Here is a 14,770-nt window from a genome sequence, read left to right on the forward strand (position 1 = left end):
AGCATGGACCTCCGCCGGATCAGTTGTAGTTGGTAAGCAGCTAGCAAGCTCCCTGCACTATGTTGGGCCCTAACATAACCATCAGGGTCTAATTGGCAAGGCAGAGCCCCTTCATTCATACTGTTTAAAGTTTTTAACGTTTCAAAATGTTAAAAGAATAAAGGCCATCACCTCCATTCAGTGTGTCAGCACGTTGCAAGTGACCAAGCACTTTTATTCTCATTGAATCCTTTGAAAGTAATGTGCAGACATCAGTAATAGCTCAGCATGCATCTCCTAAGAATAGAGACATCTGTTTACACACCGAGGAAAATTAGCATTAATTCAGTAACAGCATCCAATTGACATCCATATTTAAGGTTCTCCATTTGTCCCCCAGATTGACTTAATGCCTGGGTTTATTTTCATTCAGAAACCAATCAAGTGTCAACTTCCATTTGATTTTATCTCTTAGTCTCCCTCTTTCTCTATTTTTTTTTTTTTTTGAGGGGGGCTGGTACTGGAGATTGAACCCAGGGGTGTTCTGCCTCTGGGATATGCCCTCAGCCCCTTTCACTTTTACTTTTTTTTTTAATTTTTTATTGGTGCACTGTATTCATACATCATAGTAGGATACATACTTTTGTAGACATACATGCACACTTTTCCCAGTCAGCCCCCACCCAATCCCCACCCCATTCTCTCCCTATCCCTCCCTCCCATGCTTGGCTTAGTAGTTGACATCTAGTATTATGGCAATTTATCTAAAATTAAAAATGATAATCTCACATAACAGTTTCATTTGTCTGATACCAAGCTTTTGATGACTTAAAGATAACATTTCAATATTTCTTTTTGCTTTCTTTCTTACCAGAGAATATTTTTTTCTATTTTTTAGGTGAAACTATCATATATTTATGTATTTATTTTTCAGAAAAAAATCTATCCTAATATGGAATATGGAGTCTAGGTACCCAAAACGATCTTGAAAAAGAACAAAGCTAGAAGATATATATTTTCTGATTTCAAACCATATAAAGCTACAATAATTGAAACAGTGTAGTACTATTCTAAAGGCAGATATATAAACCATTGGAGTTAAATAAAAGCCTAGAGCTAAATTCTTCCCTATATTGTCAAGTTATTTTTGACAAGGTTTCCACGAACATTTGGTGGTGGAAATGATAATCTTTTAGCTAAATATTGTTAAAAAATAATAATTACATGGAAAAGAATAAAATTGGACCCTTACCTAATCCCATATACAAATATTAACTCAAAATAGATAATAGACCTAAATATAAATCTTAAGACTATAAACTTTTAGGAGAAAATCTGGGTCATAAAACCTCACAACATTGAAATTGGCAGTGATTTCTTGGTTATGATTTCAATGGCACAGGCAACAGAGGAGTATACAGACTCCCTAAAAAATAAAAAAATAAAAAAATTGTATATCCAAAGACAATGTAAACAGAGTTAACAGTTACTAATAGAATGCGATAAAATATTTCCAATTGCTATATCTGAAGGTATATTAATATTCCAACTAGAAATCCTAAAAATTAACAACAATAAAGGCAAACAATACCCTTTAGAGATAGGTAAAAGACTAACATAAATAATGAATCTCCACAAATAACCAATCTTAATTGTCTGTTGGATGGAAACTCTTGTTTCTCTGGTTCTGGTGAGTGTTACCTATTTCTTCTTTGTAGTTAATCTCTTTGAGTATTTTCTCTAGTGCTGGTTTTGAAGACATAAATTCCTTCAGTTTCTGTTTGTCATGGAAGTTTTTTATTTCCCCATCTAATTTGATAGAAAGTTTTGCTGGGTAGGAAATTTTTGGCTGGAAGTTGTTTTCTTTCAGAGTTTGGAATATGTTACTCCAAGCCCTTCTGGCTCTCATGACTTGGTTTGGGAAGTCTGGAGTGATTCTAATTGGTTTGCCTCTGAATGTCACTTGGCCCTTTGTTTTTGTTGCCTTTAAGATTCTCTGCTTGGCTTCCACATTGGTCATTTTGACAATTATATGGCGTGGGGATCCTCTTCTCGGATCCTGTCTAAAGGGAGTTCTATAAGTTTCCTGGACCTTTGTATCAACCTCTTGCTCTATGTTTGGAAAATTTTCTATTACTTCTTTGAAGAGATTGTTGATCCCTTTGGTTTCACTTTCTTTTCCCTCCTCTATTCCAATTATTCTTAGGTTAGCTCTCTTAAAATGGGCCCATATTTCTTCAATATCAGATTCCTGGTGTTGGATATTTTTTTCTAGATTAGAAACTATGAGTTCATTTTTGGATTGCTCATCTTCTAAAAGCGAGATTCTGTTCTCCATGTGTTCTAATCGGTTGTTTGTGCTTTGAATTGAGGCCTTTACTTCATTAATTGCATCCTTTATCTCTTTTTGGCTCTCTCTGAGTTCTTTTCGAAGCACCTCTATTATTTCTACAGTTATTTTCCTGATTTGATCTTCTAGAAATCTCTGATTTTCTGTTTTATCGGGTTCTGATGTTGTGGGGTTGTGGGCATTAATTGCTCCAGTATTATTCCTCTTTCCCATGGTTTCCGATGTTTGTGCCTTCTCTGGGTTCTTCCCTTGGGTCACTATGACTTCCCTTAAGGTGTTCTGGATCTCGAGTCAGTAGTATCTCGGACCCCACTACTCCTTTACTGGGTTTTATCACACAGTCTCCGACCCAGAGAGTCGATAGAGGCTGCTTTAGACTGTGGGGGGTGCCAGGTTGCACGTTCTCCTATGGTGTGATATCTCTGCCACCGCCCCTCCCCCACTGGGTCAAGTCCCAGGGAGTACAGTACTGGGATTTCTCCTCTGTGGCCCGCAATTTGACTCACTGTTCTTGAGTACGCAGATGTAGCTGTACTGGCCTCGCTGAATTCGCTGCTGCTGCCGCCGGTGGCAATATGGCGCCGCTGCTACGCCCTCAGCTATGGGGCTGGCGTTTTTCTTCTTGATTTTGATTTCTACTCTGAATCCCTGCAGCGTGTGCTGAGCTCGGCCACTGGGAGCTTTAGATGCTCTCTGTGCGGAGAAATCCCGCCTGGCTGTTCCGCAGTGGCTCACCTCGGCTTGCTGTAGCCATCCCGTGAATTCGCCGGTGCCTCCGGCAGTATGGCGCTTCTGCCGCGTCTGCCACGTCCTCGGGCGCGAGGCCGGTGTATCTCCTCTGTGGCTCTGTTCTCAGTCCGCTTTCTCTCTGGACCTGGTGATTTTTTGTTTCACTGGTGATGGTGTTTTCTGGCTATGAAAGGTGCTGATTTTGTGGTAATGGAGATTTGTTGTTAGCGGGGCTCTTAAGCCCCGCTTTTCTCGGTCGCCATCTTCCCGGAAGTCTCCTTTTCACTTTTAAATTGGAAACAGAGCCTCACTAAGTTGCCAAGAGTCTAAGTTGCTTAAAGTGGCCTCAAACCTACAATCCTCTGGTCTCTTCTCCCTTACCCTCCCCTCCCCTCCCTCCCTCCCTCCCTCTCTCTCTCTAGCATTGGGGATTGAACCCAGAGGCAATCTACCTCTGGGCTATACCAACAACCCTATTTTATTTTTAGTTAGAAACAAGGTATCTCTAAGTTGATGAGCATCTCATTACTTGCTGAGGCTGTCCTTGAATCTGTGATCCTCCTGTCTCAGCCTCCCAAGTACTAGGATTAAAATGTGTGCCACCATGTCCAGCTCCTAGTCTCTTTTAATCAGCAAAAGCCCACTTATCTTTTTTTTTTTTTTTTTTTGGTGGTACTGGGGATGGAACCAAGAGGCTTTCTACTTCCAGACTTTACTCCCAGACCCATTTTATATTTTATTTGGAAACAGGGTCTCACTAAGTTGCTGAGAGCCTCACTAAGTAGCTGAGGCTGGCTTTGAACCTACGCACTCCTCCTGTCCCAGCCTCCCAAGCGCGGGGATTACAAGCGTGCGCCACCCCCGACTATCTTTTTTTTTAACCACTTGACTTTTCTGAAGAACTCATGCCAATTAGAAGGAAACAACAATGTATAAAGAAATTAAGAAAGTACTTAATAACAGAGGGACATCCAAGTAATTAAAAATTAAGCAAAGTAAGTTTAAGAAAGTCACAAAGCTTCCAGGCAGGGAGCTTCCAGGAGGATCTTGGTTCAAGGACAACCTCAGCAATTTAGTGAGACTCTTTGCAACTCAGTGAGACCCTGTTTCAAAATAAAGAATAAAAAAAATAGGTCTGGGAGTGTAGCTCAGAGGTAGAATGCCCCTGAGTTCCATCCCCAGTATCAAGAAGGAAAAAAAAAAAAAAGAGAGAGAAGTCACAAAGCTGTTTTTTCCCTCTACAATTTCTGCAATGCTTTTTTAGGAAATACCAAGTTCCTTGCCTCATGAATACGGACACCCCATACTTTGCACAGTCTAAGCATACTAAAACAGCATTGCCCAGGAATGGCATTCAATACTACATCTTTAAGTAAGAAATTTGCCAAATACAGAGGCAATAATTCCAAGATGAGAAATAACAGTAAGATATGAAAATCACCACTGGAATTCTATATTATCTTTGCAACTTTTCTGTAAATTCAAATCTATTCTGAAATAGATTTTATAAAAACTCATCCATGGAAATTTAAGGTAGCTAAAGATCGCTGGCCACAATGTAAGTATAGGAGTAACAAGAACTAGAATTAATATTTTTTAAATAGGGGCCTTGTATACATGGTAAGAAGTTGGCTTTTTTTCAAAGAGGCCAAGAGAATTCTAAGCAAGAGTAACAATGTAAAATGGCTAGTTTACATTTTGGAAAGATTGCTGTGACAGTAGTGTGGAGAATATGTTAGAAGGACAGTTAAGATGAGAAGGGACCACAAAAGTCTAGAAGAGCCGAGGATAAATGATGGTGGTGTGGAACAGACAGTGGGAAAAGAAACAAAAACCCTTTTGGGAATGTAATTGGGAACCTCAGGCACCAACTCCACAAACACAAGAAAGAATTTATTTTATGAATATCTACCCCCACCTCCCCCAGCCAACACATATACATCTTGTTTTATCAAACTTCTTAAAGGGAACACACGTCAACATGTCATCCTACCCCAGACATCTCACTCACATGGAAAAGAGACAAGATGGGTCCATCCCATACCTCATGCGATTCAGACACGCCCTTTACTACTTCTGCTGAGACTATAAGTCTTGGCCTGGAATTGTTTTAAGATTTTCTATTATTGCAATGTTATGGAAAAGTAAATGACTAACAGAAGGTAGTAGACTTCAGAGAACACATTTGTTTTGTTTTCCTCTTTTAATTTAGACTCTTGTTAACAATACATTAGCATCATTAATAGAAAAAAACAATCATTTACATAGTAACTCAAAAACCAGCCATTTAAGAAAATAATATAGTAATCACCCACTACCAGAGAAACAAAGTCCTGAACGTTGAGAGTCTCTGTCCTGAATGGATGATAAAGCATTCAAGTAAAAGGTGAGGAGTATTAAGTGTGAGTTTCTGAGGGACACTGCCTCAAAGGAGGTTCGGGAGTAGCCACAATCCTCCAGTTTATCCAAAATTAGGATGTTCCTGGGATGACCAGCACAGCTTCCTTTTGAGGAGCTCTGAGAATTCATTAGCCTCAGGATTCAGGTGTTATAAAACATTCTTCCACATTGAAAAAAAGAAAGGCTGAATCCCATAGGAATGAGTTTTTCATCGCTTCTCCAGCTTCTTATACTTGGCTTCTGTGTGGGGGAGAGGAGGGCATCACATTTATTACACTGGCTCTTGCAAAAATACTTTGTTAGTATTTCCAACTAAGTTCAGATAAGCATATTATATTTTTAAAAATCTATTAGCTTCAAACCTCATTACCTGTCCAAACATACAGATCACTCATTGATGCAACATGAGATAAAGAATCAAACATATGCACCTAGAATTGAGAGGCCAAAGCAAGTTCACTAAGCTCTGACCCCGTCAACAGCAGCTGCCTGGACAGCTTCGTCGGAATGAAGCAGATCTAATAGCACCTGGCATCAGAAGCCTTGCTAAGTATAGGAAACTGCTTCTCCAGGCACCATCCCAGGCACCCTCTGCAGACCTGAACCCTAAGGAAGTATGAATGTGTGTTTTACTTTTTAGATTTTTATCCTTACATCTCATTCCAGGAATGCAATTTGGAAAAATGTTGAAATTTAAAAGGCCATCAAGAGCTGGGCAAGGCGGTGCATGCTTGTAATCCCAACATTTGGGAGGCTGAGACAGGAGGATCGCAGTTCCCAGACAGCCTCAGCTACTTAGTGAGGCCCTTGGCAGCTCAGTGAGATCCTGTATTAAAATAAAGAATAAAAGTAAGGCGGGAGGTGTAGCTCAGAGGTAGAATGCCCCTGGGTTCCATCCGTAGTAACACACACACACACACACACACACACACACACACACACACACAGTCCATCAAATACAAGCTATGACAGACTCTCTTTTTCTTTTTTCTTTTAAAACCATAAAAGCATTTGATGGGTGCACATCTCCTACATGGTAAGGCTCATAGTGAACACTTACCAAATATAATTGGAAACAATGAAACTGATTGTTGTTCATCACTTATCCATGTCACACCTCAGCCTGCTACAAATCTCTCTCTTCTTCTCAACTAGGGGTATTCTACTTCCAAGCTACACACCCACGTGTGTGTGTGTGTGTGTGTGTGTGTGTGTGTGTGTGTATGTTACTGGGGTTTGAACCCAGAGGCATTTCACCTCCAAGCTGCCCTTTTGATTTTGTGTTTGTGTTTATTTTGTTTTGAAACTGGGTTTTGTTAGGTTGCTGAGAGTCTGGCTAAGTTGCTGACACTGGTCTCAAGCCTGTGATCCTTCTATCTTAGCCTCCCACATATTGAGTTTATAGGCATGCACTACCATGCCTCGCTGACATCCAGCTGTTTAAAAAAAAAAATTAAAACAAGATACACACTTGTAATCCCAGTACTTGGGAGGCTGAGACAAAAGAATCACACAGGTTCAAAGCCAGCCTCAGCTACTTAGGCTCTCAGCAACTTAGTGAGACCCTGTTTCCAAATAAAATATAAAAAAATAGGTCTGGGAGTATAGCCCAGAGATAGAAAGCCCCTGGGTTCCACCCCCAGTACCACCAAAAAAAAAAAAAAAAAACCACCCAAAAAACAAGATACCACTAAATTGCTCAGGCGGGCCTTGAACCAACGATCCTCCTGTTTCAGTCTCCCAGGTACTAGGATTACAAGCATGTGTCATCACACCTGGCTCAAACCACTCTCTTGAAGTAGTCAGCAATTTTCAATGATGAAAATAATTTGTTAATGTTACCCAGGATAAAAATATGTTCATTATTTTTCACCAAGGATATAAAATAGAGCCAGTGAACAACTAAAAGTACTAATTTTCTCTTTAAGGGGAAATGAGTCTTTCTTTTTTTGTGTGTGGTACTGGGGACTGAACTCAGAGGCGTTCTACCTCTGAGGTACACCCCTAGGCCTCTTTATTTTTTGCTTTGAAATAGGTCTCAGTAGACTGCTGAGAGTCTCACTCTGTTGCTGAAGCTGTCCTCGAATCTGTGATCCTTCTGTCTTAGCCTCCCAAGTACTGAGATTATAGGTGTGTGCTACCATGCCCAGCTGGAAATTAGTATTTCAAGAAAATCTTTGATTGATCATTCTACTTTTTTTTTTTTTTTTTTTTTGGTGGTACTGGGGTTCCTGGAAGCCCTTCTATCTCCGGACTACACTCCCAGACCTATTTTTACATTTTTATTTGGAAACAGGGTCTCCTAAGCCAGCACACGCGCGGCTGGCTTCAAACCTGAGCGATCCTCCTGTCTCTGCCTCCCAAGCGCGGGGATTACAACCGTGCGCCACCACGCCCGGCTGATCATTCTACTTTTAAAGACATACATATTCATATTATTAAAGAGGATTCAACATGCCAAACTATAATTATGATCTTGAGCTTTAAACAGAACTGATTTGGAATATGGTTCTTCCATGTGCTTTACTCGTTGTGTGTCTTCAAAAAAATTACTTTGTACCCCCCAGTACTAGGAATTGAATTCAGGGGCATTCTACCTCCAGCAACACTCTCAGCCCCATTTTTTATTTTTTTATTTGGAACAGGGTCTCACTGAATTGCAGAAGGCCTGACAGGTAGCTGACGCTGCCTGCAAACCTGCGATCCTTCCATCTCAGCCTCCCAAGTACTGGGGATTACAAGTGTGCACTACTATGCCCGGCTTAAAAAGTTACTTCTTAAACCACATTTCCTCCCCCCTATAAAATGGGAGCTTAAACATCCTCACAGATTATAGGGAGAGTAAAACACATAACACATGTAAAGAACTAGAAATAGTCCCTAATAGATCATTAAGTACTCAGGAATTGTTTAATAATAATAATAATAATAATAATAATAATAATAATAATAAACAATAAATAACTCACTAGGTTTTAGCAGATCGTTGTAGGGATACCATAAATATTAACTATTATGTTAGTTAAGAACATACTGGCAAGAGGTATTCTTTATTAAATCAAAACAGAAATAAAAGTAGTTACCCAGTTTTTTGGAATATGCATCCAATTTGTAGGCTGCCTGCTCAAGAGCAGCTACCTGCTCCTCAATTACATTGATCTGATCCAGATAAGGCTGTAGTCCTGCATCTTTAAAAACAAAGCACATGTTTGCACATCTTCCGCAAGAAATGGGGACAGAGAAGGGACAAGTAAGGATACTAGTGTCTCTCCAGCTAAGCCCCAGACAGATTAGGTAGGGTGTGACTTGATTCTTATTATCTTTAGCAGGAAAGATGCTTTAGAGGGCAGGGCTAACTAATCAGGCCCAACTATGACCTAACCAAAGCAAATCTCTTCCACCTATTAATTTTCCTTCCTTTTTAATTTCTTTTTCCTCAAGCAATCTATTACTGATTGTTTCTTCCAATACAAAGAAAGGATGCCCTAGTGACAAGAAATATAAATATAAATTAATAAAAAATACATTTGACCACTTTAAATTAGTGTTTTCCATGAATAGGTTTTCTGACTTTAGTTCTTTATAGATTTCATTGTAAACCAATTAATTAGGATCTGACTACCACTTCATTGCACCTCCTCTTTCAGGTATTCCTTACAAAATCAAGATTTGGAAACACAAATAACCAAACCACCAAAGCATGCTAATCTTCAGAACAAAAGAAATTCACATTGACTTTTTAATCTTCATTTTTAGAAAACAAGCTAACAAAAGACAAGGATGCCAGGTTCACTCTTCCCTCCTCCTCAGTCCCACACACAAAAGAACATAAAATACAAACATGTTTAATTATAAAAAAAAATATTACTTACATTTCTGGTTTAAGTCCTTTAAGTTTCTACTAATGTTTATAGCAATATCTTTCATTTCGAGGTACTTCAAACTGGTTAGTTTATTCATATTTTCCAGGAGTTTATAGTCTTCACTGGTGGCTTTAAAATAAACAGAAGTGTGATGCCTTTAAGGTTTGTCTAGAATCATTGAAATGTGAAAGTTTAGGTCAAGTAGTTCAAAGTAGGACCTAGGGAATGTTAAAAGAGCAAGGCTACTTTTTCCCCCCTTCTCCTCCTCTTCTGTTTTTGTTTTTTGGGTTTTTGTTGTTGTTGTTGTTGTTGTTGTTTTGTTTCGGTACTGGGGATTGAATCCGGGGACAATCCACCACTGAGATATGGCCTTTTTATTTTATATTTTGAAACAGGGCCTCACCAAGCTGCTGAGCATCTCACTACGTTGCTGAGGCTGGCCTCAACCCTATGATCCTCCTGCTCAGCCTCCTGAGTACTGAGACTATAGGTGTGTTCCACCACACTTGGCAGGCTACTTCTGAGCTATGATATTTATACCCAGCCCGTACACTCTGAATGTCTAAGTAGATACTCAGGCTAAATCAGCCAACCATTTAAACCAAAAAAGATCCAGAAAGTGAGGGCTGGTGGTTTAGCCCAGCGAGAGAGTCCCTGTTTAGTTGTGCAAAACCCCAGGTTCACTACCCAGCAGAGGAAAAAAAAAAAAAAAAAAAAAAACTACAACAAACAAACAAAAAATGTTGAGTCATGGTAAGAAAGAGAAATGGTAAACTCACATCCTCAAAATAGCATTTGTGCAAGTAAGAATGACAACAGTGGGGAAGTAACACTCTGCTTAAAATTAAATAAGTAAATTGTTTGGAATCTTTGAGTACTGTTATTAAAAACAAGTTTATTTCCCCTAAAAGGCATCCTGAGATTCCCATCCAGGTTCTTAAGAGGCCTATGTCTAAGCCCTTGCTTGGCAGGGTCAACCCACACAGCCTCCACTCCTACCACTATGCAGTGACTCCCAGGTCTGTTTCTCCTGCTCTAAACTCTGGAGTCACATATGCAGGTCACCTGAGTATACTAATAATATCTAGAAGCAGCCAAGCCCAAACTGAAAACACTTTTTTCACACTAACCATTGTTCCTCTTGCCAGCTTCCCTATTTTGGTAATGGCACCACCCAAGCTTCAAGCCTCAGAAACATCTTTGGCTGCTCAACAAGCACTTCCACAAGTCCTATAAAGTCTACTTCTGCCGCGTGTGGTGGCACACGCTTGTAATCCCCGCACTGGAGAGGCTGAGACAGGAGGATCACACGGGTTTGAAGCCAGCCTCGGCTACTTAGTGAGGCTCTCAGCAACTTAGTGAGACTCTGTTTCCAAATAAAGTATAAAAAAGGTCTGGGAGTATAGACCATAGGTAGAAATCCCCTGGGTTCCACTCCCAGTACCACACACACACACACACACACACACACACACACACACACACACACAGTCTACTTCTATAATGTTCTTGCACCCACACTCCCCTTTCTCTTCCTTTCACCATCACTCTATCTCAGACCATCATTACTTTCATCTGAACTATTGCTCATCTATCTCTGGTCTCTCTTCTTCGTATCTGTACTCTGACTACTATCAAATTATAGTTTGGTGTTTGCATATTAAAACACAAAGGACACTGGGCATGGTGGTGCTGGTGGCATATGCTTGTAATCCCTGCGCTTGGGAGGCGGAGACAGGAGGATAGCGCACGTTCAAAGCCAGCCGCGCTGGCTTAAGAGACCCTGTTTCCAAATAAAAATATAAAATAGGTCTGGGAGTGTAGCCCAGAGGTAGAAGGGCTTCCAGGAACCCCAGGACCACCAAAAATAAAAAATAAAAACAAACAAACAAACAAAAAACCCACAAAGGACAATTTTTTACTTCCACAAAGAAATATGCTCCCTCTCACATCTTAGAGGATGTGGTCCTCTTAATCTATCACTTACTTTACCAGTTTTGATAGAAACATTGCTATGGAAAACTACTTCTGTACTAAAACCAACAAAACAGCCATAAAAGAACAGTGATAAATGGCAATAATAGGTCTTAGTAAAGGGGAGAAAACAAAGAGTAGCAAGGACAAACTGAATCACACTAAGTCCTTTGAAAGGCAACTGCTGCTCAACTCAATTATAGCTGCATGACATTTGGCATTACATTAATAATTGCCAAGTCTTAAGCAGGGTGTGGTGGTGCACACTTGTAATCCCAGTACTTGGGAGGCTGAGACAAGAGGATCTGGGTTTGTGGCCAGCCTCCATTACTTAGTGAAGCCCTCTGCAACTCAGTGAGACCCTGTTTCAAAATAAAAAATTAAATACTGAGCCGGGCATGGCAGCACACGCTTGTAATCCCTGCGCTTGGGAGGAGACAGGAGGATCACGCAGGTTCGAAGCCAGCCTCGCTGGCTTAAGAGACCCTGTTTCCAAATAAAAAACATAAAATAGGTCTGGGAGTGTGGCCCGGAGAAGGGTTTTCCAGGAACCCCAGTACCACCAAAAATAATAAATAAATAAAAAATAAAAACCTGGGCTGGGCATGTACCTCATAGATAGAATGCCCTTGGGTTCAATCCCCAGCACATCACACACACACACACACACACACACACACACACACACACACTAACAACAACAACAACAACAACAACAACTGCCAAGTCTGTAATTTAGAGAGAAAGCAAAATCTAGATTTTGTTACTTGCCTTCTCTCTCTCATATTACATTATATGCAAACAAATAATCAGGCTGATAAGTCAGAGATTCTTAATTCCCTCATATTCTACATCAAGCCTTTTCTCATAGATTCTGGTTTACAAATTTAACTTACAGCAATTCCCTGAGGAAGTGAAACAATATAATAAATGCTTATGAGAGGTCATACTGGATCAGATCAGACTTCACTTTCCAACTCTCCTTCACACACAGGTTATTTTTTTCTCCTGGAAACACACACTGAACCAAAAACTAGCCCTGTCCCAAAAGGTGAGTCACCAGATCTTCAGACCAACTTAATAGGTCCCTAAATCTGTGGGTCACTCACTCCCCACTCCCCAATTTCATTTCTCTTTACCCCAGTAAACACATCTGCTTTAGCCAGACTGCTCGCTTATTCCACCCTTCACTAACTGTATCATTTCCCCTTTTGTCGGCCATTCATTCCCATCATGATCCTGCTCAAAATACACCTCCCCCAGGGAAGCATTTCTTGATTATTATTGTTGGATATTAACACTCTCGTTCTCTCTTTCTCTCATCCTTACGCTACAGAGGCCCTGCAGAGTTGTATTAAGTACATATTCTTAGGTGTTTCTGAAAATGGTTCATGAGCTTCTCCAAGGACCTCCCCAGACTTCCAGCAGACCTGTCTCAGGGCATGTAGGGTAGGGAAGGGAGCCACTAACTGATGCTACGAAAGCACCTCCCACGCCCCTCTCCAGCCAAACCCAACTCTTGCCCAACGCAATCCACACCGCGCCTCACCCGTCAGTTCCCCAGTCAGGTAAGTGGCCATTTTGGAGAACATGTCCCGGCAAAGCTCAGTGATGTCAGCCTCGGCGGGCTCCTTTGCTTCCTCAGCTGTCTCCACGGCGGCGTCATCTGGGCCAAGGGAGAATGAGTAAGTGTCCCGCCCGCCACTCAGCCCTGATCCAGCCAAAGCAGCCTCTTCTACATCCCTCCCCGCCTGTCCTCATTCGATCAAGTCGGCTTCATTTTCCATCTGCCATCCTTGCCAGCCCTCGCCTCGCCTTGCACACCCGACACGCGAACTCTGCTCCCTGGCACCGGCCCCTGGCTCAAACCGGACCCTCCAGCCGAACCATCTCAAATCGCCCTGACAGGACAAACACACGGGTGCACCCCTCCGCCCTGCCCGCTACACGCTCGGCCCCGCCATGCTAGCCCCCCCCCCTCTGTATTCCCAGGGCTCCCGCCGGACACTTCATCTCTATCCGCGCCAGGAACCACCTCGAGCGGGCTCCACGCGTCGCGGTGCGGTGACAGCCTCCGCCGCGGCCGCCATGCCGGGCCCCGCGCCGCTTCCGGCCCTTGGCGTCTGCGCGTGCGCACTAAGCCCGCCAGGCCCCGCCCCTGTCAGGCTCCGCCCACCCCGTGGTCCGACGGCTCCGCCTGAGTCATCCTCTAATAATGACTTTCAACCAAGTGCAAACGCGAAGACAAAACTATCACGAATCCATCCACTGCCGCGTCACGACATCTGGGACTGCGAACTGGCTTAGTCCAGGCTGAGTGGCCCCCAGACTAAAGTCACTGGAGATTGCCTCCTCCCCAGGCGCTCCGCTTTCTGGCAGGTGTTAGTCACCGAAAGATTGCTCAGGACTCCAACATTTTACTAGTAGTCTCATCCAGACTTTGGAAAACCATCAGGCCTTGATCCCTGATTCCCCAAAACTCAACAATGTCCTGGGGTTAACACCAGCTCTTGATGCCTGTTTCTTAAACTACACACTCACCTGCTTCTTTTCAGTTGATACAGCCCTTTTTGAAGAAAGGTTGGATCATAACTTTTTTTTTTTTTTTTTTTTTTTTTTTTAGGACTGAGGATATTCCTTAATGGATGGGAGAACAGAAGTGAATCAAGGAATTGAATAAAAAAGAGACCAGGGGGCCATGGAAGGTGTAAAATGGGGAAGAATAAAGGTCACAGGAGAGGGGAGAGGAGATAAATGGCAGATCTCAGAATGCAGGCTCCTGATCACCTAAAATCTTGGTGTAGGAGTTTCATATCTTATCCCTGGTTGTCCTCCATCTGTTTGCCAATGTGCGTTCACACACACACACACACACACACACACACACACACACACACACAGTCACACACGCACTCCAAGTCCTCTTACCCTGACTTTTTACACTTAAAACTGGTCTCCCTATGTCACTTGTCTTTACTCTGCCTTTTGAAGCAATCATAATAACATTTCAAAACATTTCTAGGAACCAGGTGTGGGTCATGCCCTCCTGTAATCTTGGAAGACTGAGATAGCAGGATGGTAGGTTCAAAGCCAGCCTCAGAAACTTAGTGGGGTTCTCAGCAACCTAGTAAGACTGTTTCCAAATAAAAATAAAATAAAATAGGGATGGGAGTATAGAAATCTCTGAGTTCAACCCCCAGAACACACACACACACACACACACACACACACACACACACACACACAGCCAGGAACCAGAGGTTCATTATTTCAGAACTCCTGGGGCCACCCAACTTTTTAGGTTGTCACTGTCCCCACTTTATACCACCCAAACAGTATGAACCTACCCCATCCCAAACACATACGTGGCTCATAGTTTCAACCTCTTTTCTTCCCTCTGTCATCCCAGAAACAAATACAAAAACCTTGTGTTCTGAAGTTTTTTTTATTGATAGTCACAGAGAAGCCCACATTG

At 41.9% G+C, this 14,770-nt stretch overlaps 1 protein-coding gene across 2 annotated transcripts; it reads right to left on the bottom strand.

Moving 5' to 3' along the window:
- Window positions 1-5,666: 5,666 nt before the first annotated feature.
- On the bottom strand, window positions 5,667-13,409 carry BLOC1S2 (biogenesis of lysosomal organelles complex 1 subunit 2; the record flags this gene model as incomplete). 2 transcript variants are annotated; one of them, XM_080693600.1, is made up of 5 exons in its annotated part: window positions 5,667-5,698; window positions 8,542-8,646; window positions 9,331-9,450; window positions 12,845-12,961; window positions 13,331-13,409. In XM_080693600.1, 5 exons carry the CDS (start codon window positions 13,383-13,385, stop codon window positions 5,667-5,669), a joined length of 429 nt encoding a protein of 142 aa, XP_080549726.1. The 2 variants fall into 2 exon arrangements, with proteins under 2 accessions (XP_080549726.1, XP_080549725.1); XM_080693599.1 differs by having other exon boundaries at window positions 5,667-5,695; window positions 13,331-13,385.
- Window positions 13,410-14,770: the final 1,361 nt, after the last annotated feature.

Source organism: Muscardinus avellanarius, assembly GCF_963383645.1.
Source record: "Muscardinus avellanarius genome assembly, chromosome: 4".
Classification (NCBI taxonomy): Eukaryota; Metazoa; Chordata; class Mammalia; order Rodentia; family Gliridae; genus Muscardinus; species Muscardinus avellanarius.